A 12,174-nucleotide genomic window follows, 5' to 3' on the forward strand; every position below is an offset into this window, starting at 1 on the left:
GAGAGCTCCCATCTGTGAGTTCACTGCCCACCTGTCCAGCAGCACTGAGACTTGGTGGGACTTTAGATAAGAGCCAGAAACCCAATTCAGGTCTCCCATTTGAGTGGTAGGAAACCAACTACTTAAGAAATCAATACTACTTTCAAGGTTGTGCATTGGTGGAAAGCTAAATCAAAAGGTGGAGCTAGGAAGCAAATCCAAGCACTCTGATACAGAATGCAAGCATCCCAACTGGTATCTCAACTGCTGGGACAGATGCCTGCCTTAGAAGGCACATTTGTCCTAGGCATTAAAAAATGCACAAAAATACTTTATCAAAATAATTAGTAGCAACCAAGGTGAAATGCTTTTAAGGAGGCACTAGGTACTTTTTGATCATCTGAGAGTGAGAGAAGCCTTAAAATGTTTGGCTTAGGAGTCTTACTCACTCTGTCCCTTCTGACCCAGATGAGTAGTATACAGCAAAACTAAACTAAAAACACAAGGAAGCAAAGCACTGTCAGTGAAGATCACTGGAATCAACAAAGGCAAAAACTGATTCGTGGGTCCTCAAAGTGTTGTTCTACCTGGATCTTCCAATTCTCCTTCAAATAATTTGTTCTGTATACGGATATCAACAGGAACAACTTGATATTCAATACAACATAAAACTAAATCTATTAGTCAGAAGTTTCTAAGATTTTTTTGGGCCTCCAAGATGGTATGGAATTTTGAGAATTACATTTAAGAAAATTGGTTTCAGGGGCCGGCGCTGTGGCACAGCAGGTAAACCCCTGGCCTGAAACACCGGCATCCCATATGGACGCCAGTTCTGGTCCTGACTGCTCCTCTTCCAATCCAGCTCTCTGCTATGGCCTGGGAAAGCAGTGGCGGATGGCCCAGGTCCTTGGGCCCCTGCACCCACGTAGGAGACCTGGAAGAGGCTCCTGGCTCCTGACTTTGGAGCGACGCAGCTCCGGCCATTGCGGCCATCTGGGGAGTGAACCAGCAGGTGGAGGACCTCTTTCTCTGTCTCTACATTTCTCTGTATCTCTCTTTTAAATAAATAAAATAAATCTTAAAAAAAAGAAATTGTTTTCAGATTAATGTTTTGATAGTTAGCTTGACTCTAAAGTTTTAAATTGTGGGAATAGTGTTATAATATATATTCCCCAGGGGACAGTGCTATGGCCTAGCTGGTTAAAGCCGTGGCCTGCAGCAACAGCATCCTATATGGGCACTGGTTCGAGACCCAGCTGCTCCACTTCTAATCCAGCTCCCTGCTAATGTGCCTGGAAAAGCTGCAGAGGATGGCTTGAGTCCTTGGTCCCCTGCACCCACATGGGAGACCCAGATGAAGCTTCTGGGTCCTGGCTTCAGTCTAGCCTAGTCTGGGTGGTTGCAGCCATTTGAGGAGTGAATCAGGGGATGGAACATCTCTCTCTCTCTCTCTCTCTCTCTCTCTCTCTGTAACTCTGCCTTTCAAATAAATAAATATTTAAAATGTATTCCTTAAAAGAAAACCATGGATAAATCAATTCACACACAGACAGGCAGTTAACACCAGGAAGCTGTAGCTGATTCACCTTTGTCTTGCTCTGATGTGTACACATATTTTCTAGCTCCATAAGATTCACTCAGTATTTTATATCTGGGAATAAATTGGCTTACCTAATTATAAAAAAGTAAATATAGGGGCCGGCACTGTGGCATTCACATTCCAGCTGCTCTACTTCCAGTCTTCTCCCTACTAATAGCTTGGAGAAGCAGCAGAAGATGGCCCAAGTACTTGGGCCCCTGGACCCATGTGGGGGACCCAGAGAAAACTCTTGCCTTATGGCTTCAGTCTGGCCCAGCTCTGGTCATTGTGGCCAGTTAGGGAGTGAACCAGAGGATGGAAGATTTGTCTGCCTCTCCCTCCCTCTCTGTAACTCTGACTTTCAAATAAAAATAAGTGAATATTTTTTAAAAATGTAAATATAGTCAAGAATGAGGATTAAGCATTGAGTTTTCTTTCTAAAACAGCAATGAAGTTCCTACTGTTAATTAAATTCTATATGTGTGTCACGAGAGTAGAAAAATGCTTTAGAACTGCTCATTCATGGATATTTTAAGACACAAACTTTCTTCCTGGTCTTCTTCAAATATATTCTTTGCAGTTTTCAGGTTACCTTGGTAATTCCAAATTGGTACTGGGTATGGTCTATATCCATGGAGCCAAGTAGTTCTTCCGTAACTTTTTTGCTGCTCAAAAACTTGCTCTTTGGAAAAGTCCTTGGATTCAGAATGCAGTACCTATTTTGAAATAGAGTCAGGAGACCATATGATTAAAATAAAGCTAATCTGAACAAATGAAGTGAAAGTATTGTGGGCTAGCTTTATTAATAATTTTAATATTAATATTTTGAGGGTTCTTGCCATTTATTCAGATAAGAATTCTGAATATCAGCTCGAATAAAACAGGCAACATGGTAAGTTTTTAGCATTTATTTAATGAGAAAAATACACAAGAAAGTGAGGGCTTTATTTAAGGGAGAAAGAAGTCTAGAAACGTAAGCTGGATCCATATCAGGCAGAGAGCTGACCATGAGCCACGTGGAGCAAAGCATGTGGTTAGGAGTAGCCATAGGTAGTATAGCACAGGCAGGAAAGCAGAGAGGGACGGCCAGAAGGCTGTCCTTGCCAAGAGGTGTGGGGCAAACAAGAGGAGGGGCTCAGGTGCTCCAGGCCTTTTATTCATTTCCAAAGCAGAGTGGTTATGTCGTCTGAATGACAGGTGGGCGTACCGGTGAGGCTGGATGAGGGCATGAGATCACAGAGGGGGCAGCAGTGGAGGTGGTCTCCAGCTCACAAATCTAATTAATTTAATCCTATCTGCCTGCCCATATCAAAAGAACATGCGGACTTCTATCCCTCCCATTAATATGTTCAATTTCATAAAACTCTTGGCAATAGGCAATAATGCTTTAGATTTGTATAATAGTTTGTACTTGTCATAGTGCTTTAGAAGCAACTTCATTATATTGTCTGTTCTATTAGGAAGCATAAAAATAGAAGGAGAAAGTAAGAGAGAAAGGTGAACAAAAAGGATCCCTATTGCATGGACCAGGAGACTGAAGACAGATACATTGAATATATTTTCAAGATTTCTTCATTCTAATGGTGAGTTTGCAGAAAATGACAAATACACCTCTTCATTCTGAGATTGGTTATTTTTTACTCTACCATACTGTGCTCAAATGGCTTGGTAATCTATAATTTACACTTTCAAAATTCAAAATATAAAAAGTAAAGAAGCTTCTTGTGCCTCCTGCCACACACACACTGCTGGCTTCCTTCCCTTTGCAGGCTTGCTTATAAAGTATTTGCCTGTTTGGATGGCAGCTACAATTAAAACATTTCAGAGATTCAATTCAGCCTCTAGACTTTTACTTCTATATGTAGTTCTTCAGTATGTGGGTCTATTATCTGTTATAGAGATTTAAGGATATTATAGTTACATAGATGTTGGTTTAGGGGAAAACAATAATGAACTGTCACTAAATATCTCACCATCACCAAAACACATAGATTTGCAGTCTGGAGCATATCCCAACAAACAATGCATGCCTAAGCACTCATAAAGAAGGGAAGAGAGGGCAGGATGCCTCAGTGTTCTTCAATATTGGGATGGATGTTTACCTTTGTTTAAAATCAGCATACAACAGTCGGTTTGGAAAACCTTCACGGAATATTCGAATCCCTTCCAAGACACCATTACAGCGCAGCTGTTGCAGAACCAAGTGAGGGTCCAATACACCTGAAAAAAGAAGTATTATTGGATCTGTATCTGCAAAAAGATTATGCCAGATTTTTTGTTAGGTGGTGCATCTTGTGTTTTAAAAATGAGTTAGAATTTGATGTTCCTCTACATGATAGATCATAGGAGTTTCTTCACTCCCACCCTGATGGTAGTTATACTACCCATCCTATTATTTGGGAGTTTCTAAATTCAATTAACACACAACACTTTTAGCATGCACCAAGACCTTCAGGTCACAGAACGGATTTTATAAGGAGATACTCCTGGAAGATGAAAAAGATAACACGTTTTACTATAATGTAAATGGCTGGTTTTTACCAGCAATTGACCAATCAAAAACCAACTAGAGAGCAGGATAAAAACACAAAAGGGAATTGCCATCTCTAAGTAGGAGAGAGAGGGGATTCCAAAAAGGAGGAATAAAAAGAAAGGAGTGGACGTGATATCGACTAGCCCTATTAATAATTTTAAATATTAGTATTTTTGGTGGGTTCTTGCTGTCTATTCAGAGAAGAATTCTGAATATCATCTTAAAATAAACCAGGCAACAGGGTAAGTTTTTTTTTTTTTTAACATCTATTCAGTGGAAGAAATGCGCAGGAAAGTGAGGGCTTTATTTAGGGGATAAAGAAGTCTAGAAACACAGGCAGGGTCCATACCAGGCAGAGAGCAGGCCAGGAGCCACAACGGAGCAAGCATGCAGGCAAGAAAGAAAAGGCAGAGGCCAAAACGCTGTGCGCCTGAAGGTGTGGGGCAACAAGGGAGGAGCCCACGATGCTCCAGGCCTTTTATTCACTTCCAAAGGGGTGTGGTTACATAGTCTGATTGGCAGGTGGGCATGCAGGTGAGATCAGGTAGGGGCATGAGATCACACAGTGGGTGTGGGTGAGGGTGTGGTCTTCCAGCTTACAAATCTAATCAATTTGATCCTATCTGCCTGCCTCTATCAGATGCACACAACAATAAAATTCTTACAGTTTTGCCTAGGAGGACTTGACAGCAGTTTGGTTTTTATTTTCCTTTTTGTATCTTGACAAGACCTAAATTATATTACATAGTATATACTTCCTTTTATGATCTCTTTGTTCATCAAAAGAAGCCCTAGTATACTGCATAAGCTGTCAGCTACACTCTCCCATAGAAGTCTGAAAATTCATTCAAGATGCCATTGGATCCTGCTCTCAGAAAGTCTTCTACAAGAAGTCAAGGAGTACTCCTATGACAAAAGCCACTACGGAATTCCAATAAAAATGGGAGAAAATGACTCTGTCTATACCCAAGGTCATAGAAATATATTTAAGTCATGTACCCATATTTCTGTAATGTAATCTCCTTCATGGACAGAAACAGACGATCTATAAGAACAGACAGAAATAGGAACCAAAGACATACTCATTCCTTTAACTATATATTAAGTATTGTTTTGATTAGATGGTGAATCTTTTGAGTTTGTCCTTACATAAATTTCTTTTAGAAAACTGCTGAATTCAAAATTGCCTCAATTAAAAGCAAATCTATTAGGTGATACATTGCTCCAAAGCAGAGGCATCTAGTTAGATTCCTTGCTAGATGGAAGTAGAATTCCTAGGTGCATTAAAAACTCAGGTGAAAGATCTTTGTAAAAATTAAGAAAGGGAATAAAAGATAGAGTAGGAAAAAGGATGGGAACATGGGCATGAGGGATGGTAGGGTGGAAAGAATCACTATGTTCTTAAATCTGTATATATGAAATGCATGAAATTTGTAGAATTTAGGTAAAAATTTTAAAAAAGAAGCAATGAAACAAAAATGTGCAACCCTAAATGAACATAAAGTTCACTGGCAAAACACAAATCACATTATCACTGTTTAGCATCACACTTTCCACAAATAGGCCACAGACTATCATAACCAAGGTCTTAATGACAGGAGGTTTAATAAGAACGCAAGATATGTTGAACATTGGAAGTGAGCATATAGCAACATCTGGCTATATACCTCCTGTGAGACTGACAGCATCCAGCAAAAGCTCTCTAAGGACTGCAGTTATAATGAGATGGTTCAGAATCTTTAAATCCATGATGTAGAGAAAGCAATCCACGTGCTTAATATCAGTAGAAATTTTGTTTTGATAATCATAAACATTTTATAAATCTTAAAAACCATTAAAATATCACATCATCCCTCTACTACTCTTCACTCATCAAACAAAAACAAAAATAAAAACAAAACAAAACCCACTTCCTAGAATCATATAACTAAGGAAATGGATGTTTTCAGGAAGAAGGCAGATGAAAGTGTTGGGAAGGATGTTAGTATATTATAGTAATTATACAATGACATAGGAATTGTCTTTATGGTCAATTTAAAGAATTCAGACCAAATAATTTTCTTTATGCTGAAATATCTACCTCGGTTTCTCAATTGATTAGTTAATCGCATTCTATGATACTTTGCTCTTGTAGACAGTGGCATAGAAACATTCACATTTTGGCATGAAATTCAAGAAGAAATTTCAATGGCAGTGTCAAGTGTTGCAATATTACCCGATTGATCCTGTTTTGTGAAATCCTTCTGTGTGTGGATTTGAATCTCAATTGTAAGGCAGTGTTGAGGAGGTATCAAAGACCTAACTTTTAACTTACATTTTATTTTTCAATCTGAAATTCTACCCTTATCTAAAAGGGATCAGTAAATGTTTCTGAAAAGACAGACAATGTGGCTAAAATAAAATGTGTTTCCTAGTGTAGATTGCAAAGAAATTTAGTTTTTACCTGGCATTTTGTTCACATTGGGATTTATGCATCTCACAAAATGAGGTTCTGTTGATTTCAGATTAGTCATCAATTTATTTAAAGTTTTCTAAAGTAAAAAACATAATAAACATGCATTAACTTTTCGAATCACTGAAAACACCAATCTAACTCATAACTGTCTTCAAATATCTTAATATTATAGCCAACATGAAAACTAATTCATAAAATAATAAATTCAACATTCTTCCTTATCAAAAATATATTGTTTCCTTCCTTTGGAAAATAAAAATTTATCTGACACACATAGTTGCAGCGTGAATAATTTATACTTGTTATTATTTGATAGCAATAACTTATGTCTTGATGATAAAATGGCTTGAAAACAGAAATTGTTTCTCACTTTCCTATCTGTAGAAAATTCATGCATTCCACTCCTAGAGAATATAGAGCCTCTGGTTGGAAAGATTAACTTAGACTGTAAGGGAAGTTTAAAGTGGGGCAGGAGAAGAAAAAAGCAATTGTGTGGATTAATTGATCTTGCTCCTTATAGGAGCTATAGATAGATGTATAACAATCATGACAAAATTGGTCCTTTCTTGAGGCAGGGAAGAGACCAAAATCTGGAGCAGAGGGCAAGGAGGCAGCTTAGCTTCCCATGTGGCCAAGGACAATTCTGGCAACTGGTATGTATAACGACCAATATTCACATCAACTGGAAGATGGGTGCAGATATGGCAGAGGGACCTTGTGAGGTACTCACAATGTCATCTAAAGTCCTTGATAATACCAAGATAAAGTTCCACTTTTTCAGGTTAGTTAACTTATAATACTTATGCTTATTTGAAAATATGGAATTTCAGATAAGTAATAATATATATAAATAGATGCAATTAAAATTACTTTGTGCAGAGACGCAACTGTTTGGAATGAAGTTCCCTTTTTGTGTTTCTTCTCCCCAAACTGTATTGCTAAAAGAAAGAATAGAAAAAATATATAAGCTTTTCTTGTCATTTTATCATTCCTTGTGTATGGAAAGATAAATGCATTAACATTCAAGAAACAGTATGACAATATCTACCAAAAACTGAAGTGATGCCTTAATACTAGGGACTCCATTTTAGAGTGCCCAAGACTCCATCTTAAGAAAGCACCCCTCACTGTGAGACTATAGTCTGAAAATAACTATAGTCTAAAACTAAGACAGTAACAGTGTACTACATCCTGCTTGACAAAACAAAGAATTCCCCTAGTATGATTGCTCAAGCTGAGAACAGATAGGCTGCACCTGGATTAATGTTACAATTTGATTTGTCTATGTCCCACAGATGACTTAGGTCAGTACCTGGATTAATGTCAAGACTGTAATTGGTATTATCAAGATTGCAATTGATATTAGTTTTACACTTGCTTCAGGTCAGCTTGATCCTAGCAACCACGTATTCCCCTTCCCTTCCTTGTTTTTTATTTATTTATTTTTTGTCTTTATAAAGCCTGTTGCTTTGAGTTTCAGGGTCAAGTGTTGACCACGAGTCCACTCTTGGCCACTGGCAACAAAGGACCCCAAAGTTCATCAGTGTGTGGTGCTCCTCTGTCAGCACTGGTAATGTACATCAAAGTTTCATAAATATGTCACTTAACATTAAATGTCTATTTCTAGTACTTTTCCTTTTGGAAATCATCAAGTAACTGAGCAAAGACACTGACTGAAGCATTATTTAGTCCACATACAAAAATTAAGTGGAAATCAGGGCCAGCATTGTGGCGCGGTGGGTAAGGCTACCATCTGCAATGCCAGCATCCCACATGGGTGCTGGTTTGTGTCCTGGCTGCCCCCCCACACACATGGGAGACTTAGAAGAAGCTGCTGGCTCCTGGCTTCAGCCTGCCCCAGCCTTGGCCATTGCAGCCACCTGGAGAGTGAACCAGCTCATAGAAGATCTCCTCTCTCCTTCTCTCTGTAACAAATGCTGGCAAGATGTGGAGAAAGGGGAACTTTAATACACTGTTGGTAGGAAGGTAAATTAGAATAGCTATTGTGAAAATCGTTACACATGAAGTATCTAAAAAACAAAACAAAACAAAAACAAACGAACAAAAAAACAACCTGGGGCTGGTGCTGTGGTGCAGCAGGTTAAACCCCAGCCTGCAGTGCCGGCATCCCATGGGCACCGGTTCAAGTCCTGGCTGCTCCACTTCTGATCCAGCTCTCTGCTATGGCCTGGGAAAGCAGTAGAAGATGATTCAATTCCTTGGGCACTTGCACCCACGTGGGAGACCCGGAAGAAGCTCCTGGCTCCGGGCTTTGGATCAGCTCAGCTCTGGCCATTGTGGTCATTTGGGGAGTGAACCTGTGGATGGAAGACCTCTCTCTGGCTCTACCTCTCTCTGTAAATCTGTCTTTCAAATAAAGTAATTCTTAAAAAAAAAAAAACCCTAAATTTAAAACTACAAAATCTAGATATATTACTCCTGGGAATATGTCCAAGAGAAATGTAATCAGTTCATCAGGGAAACACATGTAGTTCCAGAGTCATTTCAGTACTATTCACAATAGACAAGAATGGAAGCAATTGAAGTGTCTATCACCTGGCGAATGGATAAAGAAAGTACAATAACATAACAATGGAATATTTTTAGTGTCTAAAAGGGGTAAAATTCTGTCATTTTTGTTGTTTTCCATTTGCTGGGTGGAATTGGATTTCATTATGTTAAATGAAATAAGGAATGAGCAGAAAGAAAAGTACTGCATGGTCTCACTAAAATGTAGAGTTTTAAAATGTTCTCAAAGAACTTAACACAGAGTCATAGCAGAGACTGGGGAGAATAGGGTAAAGAGAGATAAGGAAGGTTCATCAAAGGGCTCTATGTTACAGTTAGGTTGAAGGAAGGAGAGCTGATTGTGTATTGCACAGTAGGATGACTATGGATAATGAAAATGCAGCACACATTTTTGAAAACAAGCTAGGACAAAGGCCATTGAGGAGCAGGCATTTGGCCAAGTGATTAAGATCGCAGTTGGGATGTCCATATCTTATATCAAAGTGCCTGGGTTTGAGTCTTGGCTGCGCTTCTTGTTCCAGTTTCCTGCTAATGCACACCTAGCAGACAGCAGGCAATGGCTCAGTAATGGGTCCCTGCCACTCCCATGAGAGACCTAGATTAAGTTCCTGGCTCCTAGCCTCCTCATAAGGGAGTCAGTCTGTACTTTGAAGCCAAGCATTAACTTCTCCTCTATAGCAATGTTAAGTCCTAGATGGCCTCTACTTCTAAATAATACAATTTTATCTGCATTGAATCTGTAGTTTAGTGTAGCCATTTTCCTCAATTAGCTTAGCTAGTCCTTCTAGATAACTTGTTACAGTTTCTTAACAGTACTTGCTGCTTTAAACTTCCATTTACATGCTGTGAAGATAGCTTCCTTCCTTAAACATCATGAAGCCAATTCTTCCAGCTCTAAACTTTTCTTCTTTAGCTTCCTCATATTAGGCTCTCTTTCTGTATGAGGCTTTGACTAATGTTGTGTCTGGTTTGAACTTCTACAGAGATGACTCAAACTTTCTCCATATCAGCAGTAGGAATGTTTCCCTTAGCATTCATGTGTTCACTGGAACAGCTCTTTTCATTTCCTTCAAGAACTTTTCCTTTATAAAATTCATTTACATAAAGGGAACAGATTCTATGTATTTCATATATACAGTTGTAAGAAATGATAATACTTCCTACCCTCCTTCCCTCCCTCCCTCCTTTGTCTCCACCATCCCTTCTCCTTCTCTTTCTTATTTGTCTTTTAATTCTCACAATAACATACTTTCAACTTACTTTATAGTCACAAGTTTAATCTTCCACTAAGTAAAAAATTCATGACAACTTGGCTGTTTGGAGCAAGAGGCCTAGCTTTCAGCCTATCTCAGCTTTCAGTATATTCCTCACTATGCTTAATAATTTTCAGCTTTTGGGTTTTTTTATTTATTTTTTAAAGATTTATGTATTTATTTGAAAGAGTTAGAGAGAGGAGAGGCAGAGAGCGAGGTCTTCCGTCCCATGGTCCACTTCCCAGTTGGCCACAACGGCTGGAACTGTGCTAATCTGAAGCCAGGAGCCAGGAGCTTCCTCCGGGTCTCCCACATTGGTGCAGGGCCCAAGGACTTGGGCCACCTTCTACTGCTTTCCCAGGCCATAGCAAAGAGCGGGATGGGAATTGGAGCAGCCGCGACTAGAACCGGCGCCCACATGGGATGTCGGCACTTCAAGCCATTGCGCTAACCCGTTGCGCCACAGCACCGGCCCCTTCAAGCTTTTGATTTAAAGAGAGAAACGAGAAGTTCTAATTGAACACATAGAGGACATTGTAGGATTTTAATTGGCCCAATTTCAATATTGTTGTGTCTTCAGGGAAAGAGAGGCCCAAGGACAGGGAGGAAGATGGGAGAGTGGCTTATCAATGGATCAGTCAAAACATAAACATTTACTAAGTTCACTATCCCATTCAGGTATGATTTGTGGAACTTCGAAACAATTCTAATAACATCACAGATCACATACCAAATATCATCATAACAGATATAAAATAATGAAAAGTTTTGAAATATTGGAAGAATGACCAGAATATGACACAGCAATGTGAAGTGAACATTTACTCTTAGAAAAATGGTGCTAAGAGCTCTGATGCAGAATTGCCACAAGCTTTCAACTTTTAAAAACAAAAGCCCACATAACTGCAAAGTACAATAAAATGAAATATACTTGCACTGTATTATTCATCAGTTTTCTACAGTGCATTCCTACTTTTTTAAAAAAAATTCACTGTAATGCAGGAGGCCTGTTATGCAGACAGCAGCTTCATGTAACTTGAGTTCAGTCTCATGATTGCATTAAGGAGCACCATTGAGTGATTGATTTGACATCTAGATTTGTGTGGGTACATTCTGATTTTTGGACAATGAGGAAATTGCCTAAGAACACATTTCTCAGAACATATCCTAGCCACTAGAGCAATGTTTGATAGTATGTAGTTGTGACTTGCTACTGCTCCAAAAATCATTCATCAAAATTACATTTGTAACAATTCTCTCTTTGCAGTAAATCAAGTAGAAAACAAAAGCAGCCCCCAAACATACTCTTTAATACAATGGAACTACTTCAAAAAGTTCTTGGGAAAATGAAATTAAAAGGTACGTTCAGGGCAGGCATTTAGCCTACCAAACAAGATGCCAGAATGGACACCCTCATCCGTTATCAGAAGGCCTGGATTGGAATCCTACTAATCTGCACCCTGGGAGGCAACAGGTGATGGCTTAAGTCATTGTGTTCCTGCCAGCCTCATGGGAGACCTGGATTGAGTTCCCACTCTTAGCTCAGCCCTGGCAGTTTTGGATATTTGAAGAATGAACTACCAAATGAGAACTTTCTGTCTCTGTATCTATCTATAGTCTCTGTGCCTCAAAAAGAGACAGAAAGAAAGGAAGGCAGAAAAGAAATGTATGTATTTATTTATTTAAGATAATAAATCCAGGAGCTTTTTCCAAGTCTCCCATATGGATGGTAAATCCCAAGCACTTAGGTCATCTTCTACTGCTTTTCCCAGGCCATTAGCAGGGAGCTGGATTGAAACTGGAGAGCTGGGACTCAAACCAGTGCCCATATGGGATGCTGGCATTG

At 39.2% G+C, this 12,174-nt stretch overlaps 1 protein-coding gene across 1 annotated transcript in view; it reads right to left on the reverse strand.

The window, feature by feature from the left end:
- LOC149126997 (myosin-15-like) overlaps nt 1-12,174 on the reverse strand; it is a 95,113-nt gene that overhangs the window by 17,716 nt on the left and 65,223 nt on the right. Inside the window, exon 13 of the mRNA XM_089331388.1 lies at nt 3,661-3,778. Coding sequence (XP_089187514.1) covers nt 3,661-3,778 — 118 coding nt within the window. The remainder of the gene's footprint in view (nt 1-3,660; nt 3,779-12,174) is intronic.

The sequence above is a fragment of the Oryctolagus cuniculus genome, chromosome 4, assembly GCF_051225735.1.
Source record: "Oryctolagus cuniculus isolate XC-2025 breed Fujian yellow rabbit chromosome 4, ASM5122573v1, whole genome shotgun sequence".
In the NCBI taxonomy this organism is placed as follows: Eukaryota; Metazoa; Chordata; class Mammalia; order Lagomorpha; family Leporidae; genus Oryctolagus; species Oryctolagus cuniculus.